At 40.4% G+C, this 18,970-nt stretch overlaps 1 protein-coding gene across 7 annotated transcripts in view; it reads right to left on the bottom strand.

Annotated features, from left to right (window-relative positions):
• The window catches only part of EXOC4 (exocyst complex component 4), an 807,451-nt gene extending 792,414 nt beyond the window's left edge, over positions 1 to 15,037 (bottom strand). For 6 of the 7 annotated variants that reach the window (XR_009600448.1, XR_009600449.1, XM_027968812.3 and 3 more), the window contains exon 1: positions 14,928 to 15,037. Coding sequence is in view for 4 of the 7 variants with exons in the window: in XM_027968812.3 (XP_027824613.1) it covers positions 14,928 to 15,013 (86 nt within the window). In the remaining 3 variants the exon portion in view is untranslated. Of the gene's footprint in view, positions 1 to 7,661 lie in introns of all 7 variants that reach the window. The other variant, XM_060414840.1, reaches the window with a different exon arrangement.
• Between the last annotated feature and the right edge of the window lie 3,933 nt (positions 15,038 to 18,970).

Raw genomic sequence — 18,970 nt, 5'->3', positions numbered from 1 at the left:
TTTCCCCAGTGGACCTCAAGGACCATGGTACCTACACTAAGCTACAAGAAATATGTACATTAAATGATTCTAGTGAATTCATAGCCATCAGCTCCAAGCAAGCCCTATAAACAAGCATAAAAACCCAGAGTAAATAACTGCAGATCTAAAACCAAGTTTGATACCAGCTTCTGTATTTCAGGGTAGCCAGTCAAGTGTTTTGAAAGGAAAATAACTAGTCACCATAACTGGCTCTTTCAATGGAGCAATTTTGTTTTCACTTTGGACTTAATAGAGTAATGGTGTCCAGACAAGAGAAAGTACACAAAAGTCGATATTACTCTTAAAAAAGACAAAGGAAAGATCAAATATTTTTAAAAGCGTGTCTATGAAAATAGGGTTAGTCACCCAAAGGTAACCCATCACTCAAGAGAAACGATAACTTCCTGTCAAAGACAGAATAAGAGGGTACAAAAAAAATCTAGAATTCTACCATCAGAAATACAGCAGAAGTGTCTTACTACACTGACCAAATGTCAAACATGAGGCATCTTGTGAAACTTTCAAGCTCTTTGACCTTGGGCAAGTCACTTAACATGCCTGGGCCTGTTTCTTTCCTTGTCAAACAGACAGGATCATAAGAGAACCTGCCCCACGACATTATCATGAGGATTGGAGAAGCACGTGAATGCACTTTGTAAAATATAAAGTGCCCTCAATGCGTGGGTGGAAACATTATTAGCAATGAAATAAATCATTTGTGAATCACAACACTGTTAGCCCCAACCCCCTAAAGCTTCCCCCGCTAGAAAATGCCTGAGGATATTTATGAACTGAGATCAGACCTTTTCTCTGTATTCTTATGGTGCCTGGCACATTAAGTGCTTAGGCAAAGCTAAATAATGAGTCGCAGCAAAATGCAGAATCTGACGGGGTCATGGAGGGTTGTTTCCTGCCTTAAGAAACAACTGCAGCTAGATTATCTCACACAAAGAAATGCCTGTTCAGAAATCTAGAGGAAAGGGCCAACAAGAGTTACCTTGACCCTGTTTAGTCCATTCAGTCACTGAACAAACAGCTCTGACACACCCACAACTTAGCAGGCAAGGCTGTTAAGTGGCTAGAGATAGAGCTGTGAATAAAACCAGTCCCTCCCTCATGAAGCACAGTCTGGTCTAGTGGGGGAAAGCAGGCAACCCACGGAGGCCGGGAGAGCACGGGAGGAGCTATGGAAAAGTGAAGGCAGGGCATAATGGAGATTCTGACACAAGGAGGCTGGAATGGGCTCTCAGATCAAGAGGGCATTTGAGGGGCTTCCCGGGTCGCTCAGTGGTGAGGAATCCACCTGCTAACGCAGATGACGCGGGTTCGACCCCTGGTCCAGGAAGATGCCACAGAGCAGCTAAGCCTGTGCTCCACAACAACTGCGCCTGTGCTCTAGAGCCCGGCAGCCCCAACTCCCGAAGCCCTGGCACCCCCGAGTCCATGCTCAGCAGCAAGAGACGCCACCGCAACGGGAAGCCTCCACACTGCAACTAGAGAGTGGTCCGTGCTTCACAACCAGAGGAAAGCCCACACAGCAATGAAGACCTAGGAGGACACGCAAAAAAAAAAAATTAATTAGGAAAAAAATAACAGACTTGACAGTGCGGGAAGGAGAGAGTGAGACAAGTTGACAGCAGCATGGAAACATGTATCATCATGTGTAAACCAGACAGCCAGCGGGAACGTGCTGTATGACGCAGGGAGCCCACAGCTGGTGCTCGTGACAACCTCGAGGGGTGGGGTGGGAGGGAGGGGACACATGTATACCCATGGCTGATTCATGGTGATGTACAGCAGAAATGAACACAATACTGTAAAGCAATCTTCCTTCAATTAAAAATAATTTTTTAATTTTGAATCAAAAAAATAAAAAGATGGCATTTGAACAGAGCTTTCTGGAAAACTGGGAGGGGGGAGTGAGCAGACGTTAACTACCTGGGAACGCTGATTCCAGAGACCGCAGCAGACGCGCAGATCCTGGGGGAGGACATGGTTGGCCTGTTAAAGGAATGAGGAGTGGCCCAGAAGCCAATATGGCTTCAGAGGAGAGAGGAAGTGATATGAGACAAGGTCAGGGAGGAGGCTGGGGGCCAGATCAGGACAGCCTTTCAGGCTCTTACTCCAAAGTGTTCTCTCAGGTCACCTGAGAGTTAGCACCAAGGCAAAGAATGACAGCTTTCAAACAGCAGTTAATGGCGAATAATCGGTAACAATAATCACTTTCAAGTTTCATTTCAATTCTATTCCATTTCTTTCCAAAAAAGATCTGAGACGGTTAGTACAAGAATCTGGACAATAGAAACAAGAAAGGGGAACTAGTTAAGGAGATGTAGAACAACATCATACAAACGTAACACAGGTATGCAGGTCATATGGACAAATGCAGTATGTATGAAATGGAGCCCCCAAGTCAACTTTGAGGTTCCTAGCAGCAGATGCAAAAAGGGAAACCTAGCCAGTAACTCTCATTCTTGAAAAGCCAGATTCCAGTTCCTCCAAGGAAGCAAACTTTAATACTAAACTCTTCAAAAAAATTCATTTAGAACAAGGAGGCATTATATAATACAGTGAACAACGTCCTCAACAACCTTCTAGAAACAGTAACAAATCTTACATGGCCATTTCTTATAAGTTCCTCCAAGAACGTAACATTAAAATACAACTAAGACCTAAAAGATTTTTCAAAGACCCTGAATATGGTCCAGAGCATTAAGCTTTCCAGCGATTTTCATCTAAGAAGAAAATTTAGGGAATTTAAAGGCCTAAGTGAATCAAATTATGTCTCATTAATTTCCGCCTTTCAGCAAGCCTTTTGACAGTTCAAGTTAACCAGACAGTAATTCTCTGAAGAGAGTCCCCAGTACGAGTATTTGGTATTAAGGGCTAATAGAGGACTATTAAACATTACAAGACAGAAAAGCAGGTAGTAAGGTTGACGACCCATTGTAAAAAATTCGCCCGACCAGGGCTCTTGCCTGCTTCTCAAGATTGCCCGATTGTCACTCTGAAAGCATTTTAGGATATTTTAACAAATAAGAGTGCCCAGAGTACCACATATTACGGACTGAATTGTGACGCTGACACACACATACACACACCACCAAGCACCACCAAATTCATTACGTTGAAGCCCTAACATAACTGCATTTGGAGGCAGGGCCTAGAAGGCAGGTCATAAAGATTACATCAGGTCATACATGCAGGGTCTTAATGGGATGGAACTGGCGTCCTTATAGAGAGAGGAAGAGACACCAAAGAGCCCTCTCCCTCTCCACGCACTCACAGAGGAAGGGCCGTCTGAGGACCCAAGGAGAAGGTGGCCATCTCCCAGCCAAGAAGAGGCCTCAACAGTCACCCAGCCCTGACTGTACCATCATCTTAGACTTCTAGTCTCCTAGAAGACAGACTAGGAGATTCTAGTCTCCCAGTTGCCCAGTCTGTGGTATTTTGTTACAGCTGCCTGAGCAGACAAGTACACCACCCTGTAACACACAAGCAGTGTTATTCTGCTTGGGTAAAATCTCAAGGCAGATGTTATCAGTTACCCTCCACTTAACCACAGCAACACAGATTCTTCCACGAGAAGAGTCAGCTGCCTGATAAGAGTCTCAGATAACTGAATTAATTAACCTGCTATAAGAAATATTTAACATCATACACCTGAATTTTGGTGACACCTGCAGTATAATTAGCATTAAGTCAGGCTTTCTGAAAACAGTTAATACGCTTAATTTTCTACTAAGGGCATTCCTTGTCGGCATCCAGTGACCTCTCTTCCAGGAATAATAAAGATTAACGGAACGATTAATGGAAATCCCTCCAAGCAACTCAGAAAAACTAATTACAAGTAAGGCTCCACATATCCAGAAATAACTTACCGGGACGCTACAGCTCTACACAGCAAAACCCACAGTAAAATCAAACCTCTTCAGTGATCCCCATTCTGGGAAGTACTCAACGGGACTCTCAATAGACACACTAGACGTCACTGAGCCCCTGCATTTTTTTTCCCCACTCATCAAGCACCTGAATCCCTCCATCAGTACAGCCTTCTCTCATTAGGCCAATTCTTACGAATTTTTTACATTGCATCACGGAAAGAGAAGACAAGGAGTCATCCTTACAACGTTCTAACATTTTATAAGCCCCAAACTGAGAACTGGTAAATTCTCAGACATTCAAGGGTAAACTAATTTTTGAACCTCACTCCAAGCAGGAAGAAAACAATTTACTGATCTTTCTAAAACATAATATTCTTTATTATTGGCCCCAAAGTAAGGGAAAAAAAAAGTCTAGAGCTGACATGATTCTTGAAATTGTGAACTCTGTTTTTTTCTAGTTAAAATGCTTTTAACTAGAAGACATTAAGCAGCATTATTAGATCCACTTAGCCCTTATTTCAAGGGCTTCCCTGGTAGCTCAGCAGTGAAGAATCTGCTTGCAATACCGGAGACCACCTGCAATACAGGAGACATAAGTTTCATCCCTGGGTCAAGAAGATTCCCTGGAGAAGGAAATAGCACCCCACTCCAATATTCTTGCCTGGGAAATCCCATGGACAGAGGAGCCTGGCGGGCTACAGTCCATGGGGTCGCAAAGAGTACATGACTTAAACTAAGCCACCACCACCACAGCCCTTATTTCAAAGTGTGAATCAGATTTTCTTTTCCTCGAAAATAACATTAATAACAGCCAACCTAAGACACACCTGATAGTTAACATATACCTATTATGTCAGGAAGGGCACTCAGTACAGTTCTGAGTAACATTGCTGCTGCTGCTACTGACTGCTAAGTTGCTTCAGTCGTGTCCAACTCTGTGCGGCCCCATAGACGGCAGCCCACCAGGCTCCCCCGTCCCTGGGATTCTCCAGGCAAGAACACTGGAGTGGGTTGGCATTTCCTTCTCCAATGCATGAAAGTGAAAAGTGAAAGCGAAGTCGCTCAGTCGTGTCCAACTCTTAGTGACCCCATGGACTGCAGCCTACCAGGCTCCTCCGTCCATGAGAGTTTCCAGGCAAGAGTACTGGAGTGGGGTGCCATTGCCTTCTCCGCTGAGTAACATTAAGTACAAACTAAAGTGATGGAAAGAGAGGTTACTAAGACTATGAACTTGAACCAAACAAGTTTCAAACTGGTCTTCAAAGCCTGTTATGTGAGGCAGCGTCCTTTGATAAGATGAATCTACCAAGGCTTCCAACGAACTGTGAAAACGAGAGACCCTCATCGTAATTCTGAGTTTTGTCAGGAAAAAAAGATCACACATTAAATACATGTGATGTGTATCACTATATAATCACATAAGACATGACGTCGTCACTCAACGCATAACCAAATGTAACACTTTTAAATCGGATTTTATTATATTCAATTAGACACTGCAACTACTTCTTAATTAAGTTTTATTAGATCCCACAAAATACAAGACAATCCCACCCCGACTGATGGAGATTCACAATGACAAGTTCCTCTGAAAAAATTTTCTGAGGCATAAAAACATCCCTTAATTCACTCCAAAGAAACTCTCTTCATATCAAGTGACAGTAAACAATTTCTGCTTTAAAGTCAATTGAAAATTCACGGGCGTCTTGCTTCAGACAGCACTTAGGGCCAATTACCACACCCGACGCATGCAGTTTTTTGTATTTCAATTAATTCGGTTATATAACCCACACTTCTGGGGACCAAAAACAGTAAACTTGTAGCCAACAGAGAAGGCCATTACCAAAATTAAGTAGAATCACTCTTAACAAAGCCTGCAATAGTCAAGGGTTGACCAAGTCAACTTAAAATCTCCCCTACCCTTGGCGAACCAAACTCCACCTCTCTTCCACTCCCATTTTAAGCATCACATCCTTAAAGCATCGTCTTCAGTCATCTCATTTTTCACCTCCAGTGGAATGCCTTTGTTAGTACAACACAGTACGGTATTTGATCATTTTAAACGTGTAGGCTATTTCCTAATGAGTTTCTGGTGAATTCCTCAGAAACAGCGTTTTATTTATATTAACGTATATGTTTATATTAACATATACGCTGATAGGCTAGTTTGGAAATTCTGGGTTACACAAATTGAAGCAGGTTTCGTAACCACATTCATTCTCAGGAGACTTTAATATGTTAATGTTCAAGGTGCCTCTGGGAGGGAGTGTTTGGGTGGGGACAGAGTGAACAGAACATGAATATATTATGTAGCATTTCTGCAATTTATTAACCTACAGAACCTTGTCATTCCCACCAATCCCCACCCCCCGTCTCCCCAGCATATATATTATACACATACATGTTCATGTTTACGGAAATTTTCAAAACACGAACAGAAATTAAGGAACTCAAACTCAGCTTCAAAAATCAGCAGCACATTCCCATCATGTTTTGTCTATACCCTCACTGGCTCTAACCTTCTTCTGTATTATTTTGAAGCAAATCCTAGACATGATATTTTACTGGTTTATTTCAGTAAGTATCTCTTAAGAATAGTACTTTTCAAAAGATAGCCATACCATTATCTCAGCTAAAAACAAGTTAACAACACTACCTGGTTTCTTGTATCTTACTTTCCCAACTTACATCTTTAAGGGCTACTCAAAACTTTGATGAGTAGTGGACTCACCTGAGACTCCTATAAAACAGCAGATTCGGGTCAAGTGGTTCAGGTGGTACCGAAGATTCTGCATTTCTAAGAAGCTCTTAAGCGATATTCTGAGTGTAAAACACTGTTTCTCGTAATATTCAGTGCAATGACAGTAAGTTTAGACAGCAAGTTTCCAATGGAAAAAAACACCTGAATTACATGCCACTGTATTTTTTGAAAGGGTTTTATAAAAATTTTTAAAAGAATAAGTAAAAGTCATTAAAGGTTCTAAAGGTTCTCCTAAGGATCTTGAAATACGTTTCTTACCATGTCAAAGGATACACAATTTTCCCTTATAACTTCCTGTTAAATGGGGGCTCCCTGGTTTTTCAAGGTGAAAAACACAAAGGACTGGCTACCATAAAGACCAAGGTCATAACTCATTCCATAGCTAGAAAGCCGTTAACAAAAATGTAAGGAACAGCAGAGTATAAGACCAGAGGGAGCAGAGCTCACCACTGCAAACCGAAAAACCCCAGCACAAGCTGAAACACCCCAATGAAAACAAAAAAACCACCACCAACAGAAACATTGTAAGTACTATGCCGGCCAAAGAAAACACATTTACTAGCCACACTAGACCTCAGGTTAACAAACAATACCATCACAGGTATCAAATAAAAAACCTATATTTTAAAAAATAAACATATAAACAGATACAAACTAGTTCCAAGGCATTTCTCAGAGTTCTGAAGGAAAAGCTCCTGAAAAAGAACTATATGAAGTTAATTTTAACTAAACACTCCACAAAATACTGCAAAATCAGAAAGACCATCAGTGCTGAGGTACCTAGTTCACATTCAGGCTACAACTTTTTTTAGAGCATCTTATGCTTCCTCTTTGAGCACAGACAACCCAAAATTTGGATTCAGGAAAATTAACCTTTTGAGATTTTTTTTTTTTTTTAATATGAAGCACTGATAGACTTCTGCTCCAGGACTGGATGAAATCATAGGAAACAGATTTACCTTCCCATCCAAAACAACAAACAAAAGATTTCAAACCTTGGACATGAAAGCTGCTGGAGTTTGCTGAGCACAGTCCTGGAGAAGAGAGCGCTAACCAGAGCACCCTGGAGACCTGTGGAGAAGCTTCCTAGAGTCTTCCCCCATGCATGTGTGGCAGAAAACAACTCCAGGCCACAATAAGAACCACCTGAAAATACTTGCAAGAACAATGATCTGGAATCACACAGCAAGAGTGAAAAATCCCACCACTCACAGAGCACTATCTAGGTGGAGTACGAAGGATTCTGCCACAGTCTGAGATAAAATTGCCCTGAACTAAACGCTGCTTGGCTCCTGGTTGTTGTTTACTCACTAAGTCGCATCTGACTCTTCCAACCACATGGCCTGGAGTCCACCAGGCTCCTCTGTCCATGGGATTTCCCAGGCAAGAATACTGGAGTGGGCTGCCATTTCCTTCTCTAGGGGATCTTCCCGACCTGGGGATTGAACCCCTGACTCCTGCATTGCAGGTGGACTCTTTACTGCTGAACCACAGCGGGGAAGCCAATTAGCAAAATCTAAAACAGGGCCTCAAAGCGCTACACTGTTTCTGAGTAAGTTAACCACATCCCAGAAAACAATGCTCACGAATATTTATGGGAAAACAAAGATATCCAACATGAGTACATAACAAGGTGAAAATCACACAGTCTAGCATCCAAGAAGTGCAAGGCATATGAGGGGAGGGGAGATTAATCGTCTGAAACGAACCCCAAAATGATGACATGATAAAACTAGTAAACAAGAACACTTAAAGAGTTAACCTATATTCCATATGTTCAAGAAACTACAGGAAAGACTGAAAATATTTTTTTAAGACCCAAATTAAATCTCTGAAAGAGCAAAACCACAATCTAATAAAAATTACATTACATGGAATTAACTGCAGTATGGGAATTGCTTTAAAAGATTAATGAAGTTTAACACACAGCAACAGAAACCATATCCAAAAAAAAAGGAAACCCACCAAGGAAAAAAAAAGACCAAAAAATAAAAAGAGAAAGACAGCATCAGTACTCAGGGAGCTGTGGGACGACAGGAAGTGTCTTAAACTACTTAGAGGTACATCTGACAGACAACACGTGGACTTACACTTGAAATCTACAAAGAAACTGCGGAGAGGAATTGAGTGAAGAGAGAGAATACTGTTTACGGATCAGAAGACATATTGTTGAGGTCAATTCTCCCATATGAATCAGGACATTCAAAGAAATCCTAACCAAAATCCCAGTGGGTTTATTTTAGAAATTGACTGGCTAATTTGGACGTGGAAATGCAAAGAACCTAGAAGAGCCAAAATTAACTTTCAAAAAGTAGAAGAGAGCTGGAAAGCTTACGTTACCTGTCTTCAAGACTTACAAAGGCAGAAATCAGGACTGTGCAGTGCTGTCACGAAGATAAACAGACTAGAGGGTCAAAAAATAGATCCACACTGGCCACCCGATTTTCGATAAAGGTACAAAAGAAGTTCAAGGGAAAAAAAACAGTCTTTTAAACAAGTGGTGTTGGGAACAACAGGGTATCCTTACAAAAAAAACTGAACTGGAAAAAAAATTAACAAGGATGCTGGGAGTGTCTATCTTGACATGGGTAGTGGTTAAAATTGTCATATATTTAATATGTGTGCACTTTACTATATGTATATATACCCTTAAAATGGAGACAGTAAAATTATAAGTTTAACACAGAGTATGATATCATAATCATTTTTTTTTTTACTATTTCTATCTATTCATCCAACATTTCATACAGAGAGATAGACACACAGAGAAAGGGAGAGACAGAGATCTGAAAATAGGTTCAGCTAATACTAGTGATGGTAACTTAAGGAAATAAGTTTGGAATAATATTTTTTTTACTTTCATCTGCAGTTTTCTGCATTTCCATTGTTTGATTACTTTACAACGAGTATGTACCATTTTTATAACAATGCAATGATTTTTAAAAGCTTAAAGAAAATTTATTAACAACGGTTAATTCTAGGTGAAGAGAATATGAGTAATTTATATTTCTCTATCATTTTCTATATTTTTTAATCCCCCCAGTTAAACGTTTATACAAATACAAAGATACAATATTTATACCATTTTTGTTATGCTAAAAATATGTTAACTTTGTTATAACTACAACTATTAAACCTCTGTATGTACCTGGACAGGATCTACATGAAAACCTTAAAAACAACAACAGTATTTTGAGAAACAGGAGTTTTAGACAATGTTTCTCTTTATTTTTTTTAACAAGTTTGTGTGATACAATTTTTATAAAGAAAATGGGAAAAGTTGCAATGACAAGCATGCATAAAAAGAGAACAGAAAGCACAGAACGTTGGTGAAGACCTCACATATATACAACAATGGAGAAAAGATCATCTTTTCAACAAATGGTGTGAGAACTGAACATTCACAACAAAAATCAGTCTAGACAGAGATCTTATAGCTTTCACCAAAATTAACTCAAAATGAATATAAGATCTAAATATCAAACACCTAGAAGTTAGCAAAGAAGAAAACTGAGATGACCTGGGGTACAGCAGTTGACTTTTTAGCTAAATCAAAGACATGATCCATGAAAGAAACAAGTGACAGCTGGATTTTACTAAGATGAAAAACTTCTGCTGATCATATCACCCAACATTAAACAGCCTGGATGGGAGAGGTTGGAGAAGGGTGGTGGTGGTGGTGTAGTTGCTCAGTCGTGTCCAACCATTTGTGACCAAATGGACTGTGACCCGCCAGGTTCCTCTGTCCATGGGGTTTTCCAGGCAAGAATACTGGAGCGGGTTGCCATGCCCTCCTCCAGGGGATCTTCAAAAGCCAGGGATCGAATCTAGGTCTCCCACATTGCAGATGGATTCTTTACCATCTGAGACACCAGGGAAGCTCAAGAATACTGGAATGGATTGCCAAGCCCTCCTCCAAGGGATCTTCCCAACCCAGGGATCAAACCCAGGTCTGCCGGCATTGCAGGCGGATTCTTGACCACTGAGCCACAAGTGAAGCCGACCATCTCCAGGGCTCTGCTCCAGTGACCTTTCCTGCCACAGTGTGTGTCATGGACCTCAAAGCTCTTTGTTCAAAGCTCTAACCAAAACGTGGACTTCTGCAGCGAAGTGTACTTTGAATTAAATACAGGGGTGACCAAAATACTCTGAAGAGGAAGGGGCTTTATCAGGGGTCTATAATAAACGATTTTCTAAGGGTCTGAAATTCCAACTTCTGTGAAGACATAAAAGTTGATGACAGTGTGCTCCTCTCACTGCCTTCAGACCTCCCTGCCATCTGTAAGCAGTGTCCACAAAAGCTCTGCTCTGAGGTTTCAAGGAGGGCTCCTCCAGTCACAGCTGAAGTTTGTCTTCCCAATTAAGCCGGCTATTAAAGGCCAACTTATAAAAAGAAGAGAGTCAACACTTAATTGGGAAGTAAATCACCTAACAGTAAGTGGTAGACACATTTCCCAATTAAAAATCTGACAAGACCTCACAAAAATAAAATAGCATCTCCAAAATGCCATCTTGCTTGTTTCCGGTTTAGAAAGGCTGCCTGCCCCAACTTCACACCAAGCAAAAGGTTAGGGGGGAAAAGATCAATAGAAAAGTAGGAAATGCTGTGTCTGCGTGTGTCTGTAAAACTGTCCCAATTGTACATCAGCAAGTAATCAGGTCCATCCGATTACTTTCATTTTAAAGGGTCAGGGGCAAGACTTAAAAAGCTGTGGTTAACAGCAGCTTCCAAAATCAATCCTAAACACTCTGTCTCCTCATCAAAGCCCCGCCTCATGAAAGAACAATCTCTTTTGTTAAACCCGAGTCCACCCTCTGAATCATCTGGCCATCCTGAAATGGATTTTCAGTATTTTGTAAATGGTAAAGAATTGCACTTATGAGTCTCAACCCACTTAAATAACCCATCCACCAAATGTAATCCCTCCATTACAATTACACTGTATTTTTTTACATCATTTTGACTTTTAAATGTCTTAAAGTGATGCACTATCACACTAGCAAAATAGTCACCGTTTAATTACTTGGTACCATGGCTGCAAATAGTGATGAGCCTTGGGTATTCCCCATGTCTATTCTGACACTGTCCTCAGGTCAAACCCTCATCCACCTACAGTCTTTTTCCAGTTAAAAGGTGCTTCTAACAATAAATGGTGTTCCAACTAATAGGAATAGTACGAGAATATAAAGTGCCATGTTAATACATAATGGAGCACAGAAATGACACTTTTTACATATCAGAGCAGGAGAACTGAAGGAGAATTTTTAACATTCACTACTCAAAAGAGGAAAACAACTGCTCATTGATAGAAAAAGAGAAAGCTAAACTAATCAAACTCTTCAAAGGACAATGGGCTCTATCACTCACAAGCCATTTATTTTGTGACAAGCTGACAGGTCCAAGGAAGCCTGAAAGAGAACTGGCGTGTACCAGAGACATCTTCAGGGATGTTCAGATCTTATAAACATGAGTCTAAAATGGTTTTGCTCTTTTGAGGCTTGTTGCCAAAGCAACCAGGAAAGCTACAGTCTTTGAGAGAGAATTTGAAAAGAGGTTAAGGATAAGAGGAGGTAATCAAAGTTTCATGTGAGGAATTTACAATCATGAATACAATGTTCAAGAAGAGTAACAGGAAGAATACAAATTGAACAGATAGACAAAGCAGCAACTTAGGAGTCACAGAACAATCTACTAACAAGAGATACGAATCCTCCATTCTTTTTATTCCCATTTTATCGAGATATACATGACATACAACATTGTAATTATTTAAGGTACACAACATAATGATTTGAGATATACTATACTGCAAAATGATTATCCCAATAAGTTAGCATCCATCACCACTAATTTTTCCTTGTGATGAGAACTTTTAAGAGCTACTCTCTTATCAACTACTTTCCTCTCTGCTCTTCCCTCAATTACGCCCCCGAAACTCTCCCATCCCAAATACCAGAGTAAAACTACCATTTTCCTCTCATTTGCTGCTATTATTTATGAAATGGAAACCACCAGCTGTTTCAGAGCACATCAGGGATGAAACAAGGAATTAGCAACACCCAAATCTTCACTCCAACACCAAAATTTTCCTGTGACTCAGAGAAATGTTGAAATACTCTGAGACCAGTAACATCCAGTCTTAAACAAGGTCCTACGTAACCATGAACTCCAATCCTTACTAACCTCGCCCAGGATGCTGGATCTGGACACTCCAATATAGCATGCTGGTAACAGATTATAATAAAGTAAAAATGTTATTCAAGCGATCTGAGGTGGCCAAGGATAGGGAAGAAAAATGAGTTAACGATATACAACAGAAGTCAGAGTAAAAAATGTCGAGGTCCAAATCACAGTGGTAATGTGAAGATAACCAAGAGAAATAAGAGACACATGGACAACCACCAAATCATATCCATAACACCCAGCAGATTCCCCCTGAAGAACATATAGGCACAGTCAACCAAAGGCAACATATGTTTCCAGTCAGTATCAGTTAAAAAAACAAAAAGCTTTTAGTTTGATATAAAGGTATTTTTTTTTTTTTCAAATAAAGGCCATTTTGGGTAAACTTAAATGACTTTTAAGAAAACTGATATACAAAAAAAAAAAAAAAGAAATGAGCAAAGACTACAAAATCATAAATACCTGAGAAGGCACATTTGTATATACTGCTATCTTCCCTAATCCCCACTCCACTTTTGTTGAAAATAACTGCTCCTTCTAGATTTCCAGCATATTTCATATGTCTCTTCTAGCCTTATGTCACGTTGTTACTTAACATATTTTATCCCTCAAGTAGTCTGTACTCTCAAGGGTACCATCATGTCAAATTCATCTTTGCAAAACTCGGGGCATTCACTCATTCATTCAACAAATATTTACTAACTACATAGTAAGTGCCAGGCTCTGTACAACACACTGACACTAAACTCGTACTGTTTAAATGAGTGTTGACTATAAAGCAAAAATAAAAACAAGTTCAAAAAGGAATCCAAATAAATTCATGTATTATAGTTCCACAGGAATGAAGCTGGGAAACTAAAAATAATCTACTTGGAGTTTTAGTATCATGATAAACATTCACACTACTTGTGTTTTGTCTTGGCAAGACTGGGTCCACAAGAAAACTGCATGTTCTCTGTATGACCTACCAAGTATATTACATATTTCCACACAGAGAATTATCCTCTTAATCCTAAAGAAAGTTTAGTAATAATGATTCCATATGTCACAATCTTACTTTCAGAGAAGCCTAAATACCCTTGAGATGGGTCTTTATCAGTCCATGATGGGGTGGGCTGTTTTAAAATTTACATCTGTTCATTCATTCAAATGCCTACTAACTACCAGATACTGTTGAGCCTGGGTTTTTAAAAGGTTATCAGAAGGCCTCCAAAAACTCAACCAGAAGTTTAGCTTAGGTGGAGGAAAGGGGGAGGGAGATGTTTCATTTTATGAAAAATACATGGGTTGAAATTCATGTGCTAACAGCATTTTAACATGTCGTAATAAGTTTCGTTCAGCTTGCTTTTAGCCACTCCCTGTATCATCCTTAGAGGGATTTGAATGAATTCTCCACTCTTAGTATAATTTACGTTAAGAAAATGTGGCCCCTAGAAGGTCGACACTCCTACTCACACCATACAGAGTCTGGAAAAATGATATGCATAGAGGATAACTTGAAATTTGTTTTGCTTTTTAAGGACTAGATCGGAATACGAAGGCAGAACAAAAATCAGCGTGTGCCTTCAAATCCACAACTCTTCTAACCAGCTCACGACAGACTCTCGTATTTGAGGCTGAGCCATGCACAGGTGGTTGGAGGTGTTCAACGTGTGAAAACAAAATCTGCATTTCGTGTCAGAGGTCTCCGGACGTCAGGGCCTGACACCCAGAAGTCCAGGGAACAAGGTGCCTTCCACAGCGAGCGATGCTGAAGACAATGAATCAGTACACGTGTGAGTAAGTGGACACACCTGGCTGTCTCTACCAAACCCCAAAGACCGTGCTTTCAGGGCCCGGGGACCCTAGTGGAAAGCTCTGGCAGTAAATTAGACAAACACTGAGAGGCCAGGCTCCTCCCTCTGGCCCAACCCCAGAGAAAAAGTGAGAACTGCGGGGGCCCTTGGGAGGGGCTGGGGGGAGGCAAGGAGGGAAGGGAGGGGTCGGCAGGGTGGAACCCAGCTAACCCTTCTCCCTTCCAAAGCGGAAATCGAGCCGCTGCCCCCTGTCCCCTGCCCCTGCCTCCCGCCTCCCTCACCTGATCACAGAGATGAGCAGCCCCGAGGGGTCTTTGCTTTTGCTGACTGTGCTTCTGTATTTCCCACCAGCTCCTTCTGCCGCCATCTTGGTGCAAGGGGGAGAGCGGGTGGGCTGGAAGGAACCAAGTGTAAACTCTGTAATTGACCTCTCTGGAGAATGCACCAATGGGAGAGGGGAAGTCCAAAGTCACAGAACCGGATAACCCAATCGCTGAAGAGAGGAGGCGGGATGTAGGAAGTAAGTTTCACGCCCCACGCGCGCTCTAAGCACTCTGGGAATTGTAGTTTCCTTCCGCGGTTCCAGGGCGCGCAGGAAAACTAAGCCAGTTGCGATTTGGTGAAATCTTCTAATATCTTCATTTGTATTTATTCTGATCTTGAGTTTTTCCCCCAGTTTTATTGTTTTAGAATTGTATTAGTTTTTTAATTATATTTATCTGACGATGCCAAAGTGCGTACATGGGTCGTGTAGAGTCTGTCCTTGATGTCTGTATGACAAAAGTTTTTACTTTAAGCACAAGTGGTTTTTTAAAAATCCAATAAAATGCGAAAATGGATAGATACAGAAATTCTTTTCTTTAGTATTGTCTAAAACTAAATGCTTATGTATTAGCTTAATGTGTGAATTCAGTTATTTTGTTATTTCCGGACAATTCTAAAAAACACGCAAGGAGTAACACAAATAGATATTGATAAAGAAAACGGAAAAGCCGAGAAGCAAAACTGACCAGCTTGCAGATTCCTTTTCTTCTCAAGCTAAATAAAATATAGCTGGCAATAATGCACAACTGTGCTTTCTTAACATTTTTACTGGTAAGTTTTCATATGTCCTGCATCTGGCTCAACTGGCTTAGTCATAAATTCAGTAGATGAAATGAACAGAACAAGATTAGCATAAGAATGGAAAGAGCATAAATTGAGGAGGGAAGGTAGTGAGTGATCTGCTTAGTAGCAGTAGAGATGAAAGAACTTCAGAGATGAATAGAAAGCAGATAGAGAGGTCCTGGAGCTGTGAAATAGCCAGCACAGAGCACCTCCAGTACTTTGACTAGGCAGGTATCAGCTGGCAGAGGTTCACAGTGATTTTATGAAATAACTTGCAGATACACCCACACATGCATATACATATTTTTTTAAGTGTTCATTACCTTCTGCTCAATAATTCCAGTTCTAGGGATTCTGATTCTAGAGAAATAGAGATACAGAACAAAATGTTAAAAATTTTGAAACAACATAGATGTATTAAATAAATTATAGAACATCCACACAAGAATATAACATGTAGCCACTGGAAATCATAATTTTAGTGGTTTTTAATGAAGAAAACATGTTCGTGATGTACTTGCAAAAAGCATGTTATAAAATTAAAGAATGCATGTATGTGAAAAGGGGTAATTGAGCCTAGTGGCTAAGGATGTGGGCAGTAAGAAGGGGGAAAAAAAATCATCTCAGTTGAAACAGAAAAAGCTTTAGACAGAATCGAAAAATCTTTTCATGATGAAATGCTCAGAAAACTGGAAGTAGAAGGGAATTTATTCAATACGATAAAAGTTGTTTATTAAAAAAAAAAACACAGCTAATGCTCAGTGGTCAAAAACTTTCCAGCCATGATCAGGTACAAGCCAAAGATGCCCACTTTGCCACTTCTATTCAGTGAAGTACTGAAAAGTCTAGCCAAAACAATTAGGCAAGTAAAAAATGAAAGGCATTCAAATTAGAAAGGAGGAAGTATGTGTAGACAACGTGGTTGACATATGGAAATCCTAAAGAATTTTTTTAAACTATTAGAGCTAATAAATTAATTCAGCAAGGCTGCAGGATACAATATCAAAACAAAAATATCAATAGTATTTTTAGACACTAGCTATATGAACAATCCAAAAAGGAAATTAACAATTCCATTTACAATAGCATCAAAAAAAGATAAAATATTAAATAATAAATTTAACCAAAGAGATGAAAGACTTACTCAGTGAAAACTAGAAAATCTTGCTGAAAGAAACTAAGAAGATGTAAATAAATGGAAAGACATCCTGTGAGCATGGGTTGGAAGAATTAGTATCATTAATATGTCAATACTCCCTAAAGCTATCTACAAATTCAGTGCAATCCTTATGAGAATTCCAATCGTCTTTCTGCAGCATTGGAAAACCTGATCCTAAAATTTAGATACAAGGAATTTACTGTATGGCAAGGAACCTCAAAGAGCCAAGAAGAATCTTGAAAAAACTGTGGTATGATATGTGTATATGATTGAGGTATCAACAAAATGTGCTGCTGCTGCTGCTAAGTCTCTTCAGTTGTGTCTGACTCTGTGTGACCCCATAGACGGCAGCCTACCAGGCTCCTCTGTCCCTGGGATTCTCCAGGCAAGAATACTGGAGTGGGGTGCCATTTCCTTCTCTAATAACAAAGTGTGACATATCAACATCCAATGGAATATTATTCAACCATAAATGGAAATGAAATACTAAAGCATGATACATCATTAATGAAACTTGAAAACAATATACTAAGTGAAAGAAGCCAGACACAAAAGGCTGCACAGTGAATGATTCCATTTATTAAAAAAAAAAAAAAACACCTAGGTTAGAGGAACTCATACAAACAGAAAGCAGATGGGTGATTCGGAGGACCTGAGAGGAGGTGGGAATGGAGAACGACTGCTTTATAGACACAGGGGTCCTTGTGATTCACTCCCAGCCCTTCACATGCTTGTTAGATTATCTTAGTGTGTGCATGCTCAGTTGTCTTCAGCTCTTTGCAACCCCATGAACTGTAGTGCACCAGGCTCTTCTGTCCATGGGACTTTCCAGGCAAGCATGCTGGAGTGAGTTGGCATTTCCTCCTCCAAGGGATCTTCCCGACCTAGGGATCAAACCGGAGTCTGCAGTGTCTTCTGCATTGGCAGGCAGATTTTTTACCACTGTGCCACCAGAGATGCAGACTGTCTTAGGTGAGTTACTTAATCTTTCTGGGCATGAGTTTCCTTATCTATAAAGCATATGATTATAGAACTTCTATTAGACAATTATAGTAAAACTGTGACATATACATGATCAGCACTTTGTAAATAGTACATGAACCACGAACTTCCAGGTAGTCAAGCTGGATTTAGAAAAGGCAGAGGAACCAGAGATCAAATTGCCAACATCCGCTGGATCATCGAAAAAGCAAGAGAGTTCCAGAAAAAACATCTATTTCTGCTTTATTGACTATGCCAAAGCCTTTGACTGTTCAGTTCAGTTGCTCAGTCGTGTCTGACTCTTTGCAACCCCATGAACCGCAGCACGCCAGACCTCCCTGTCCATCACCAACTCCCGGAGTCCATCCAAACCCATGTCCATTGAGTCAGTGATGTCATCCAACCATCCCATCCTCTGCTGTCCCCTTCTCCTCCTGCTCTCAATCTTTCCCAGCATCAAGGTCTTTTCAAATCAGTCAGCTCTTCATATCAGGTAGCCAAAGTATTGGAGTTTCAGCTTCAACATCAGACCTTCCAATGAATGTTCAGGACTAATTTCCTTTAGGATGGACTAGTTGGATCTCCTTGCAGTCCAAGGGACTCTGTAGAGTCTTCTCCAACATCACAGTTCAAAAGCATCAATTCCTCGGTGCTCAGCTTTCTTTATAGTCCAACTCTCACATCCATACATGGCCACTAGAAAAACCATAGCCTTGACTAGACGGAACTTTGTTGGCAAAGTAATGTCTCTACTTTTCAATATGCTGTCTAGGTTGGTCATAACTTTCCTTCCAAGGAGTAAGCACCTTTTAATTTCATGGCTGCCATCACCATCTGCAGTGATTTTAGAGCCCAGAAAAATAAAGTCAGCCACTGTTTCCACTGTTTCCCCATCTATTTGCCATGAAGTGATGGGACCGGATGCCACGACTGTGTAGATCACAATAAACTGTGGAAAATTCTGAAAGGGATGGGAATACCAGACCACCTAACCTGCCTCTTGAGAAACCTATATGCAGGTCAGGAAGCAACAGTTAGAACTGGATGTGGAACAACAGACTGGTTCCAAATAGGAAA

Source organism: Ovis aries, chromosome 4 (genome assembly GCF_016772045.2).
Source record: "Ovis aries strain OAR_USU_Benz2616 breed Rambouillet chromosome 4, ARS-UI_Ramb_v3.0, whole genome shotgun sequence".
NCBI lineage: Eukaryota > Metazoa > Chordata > Mammalia > Artiodactyla > Bovidae > Ovis > Ovis aries.
The sequence above is the reverse complement of the archived record's forward strand: the minus strand, read 5'-3'. Positions and strand labels throughout refer to the sequence as shown.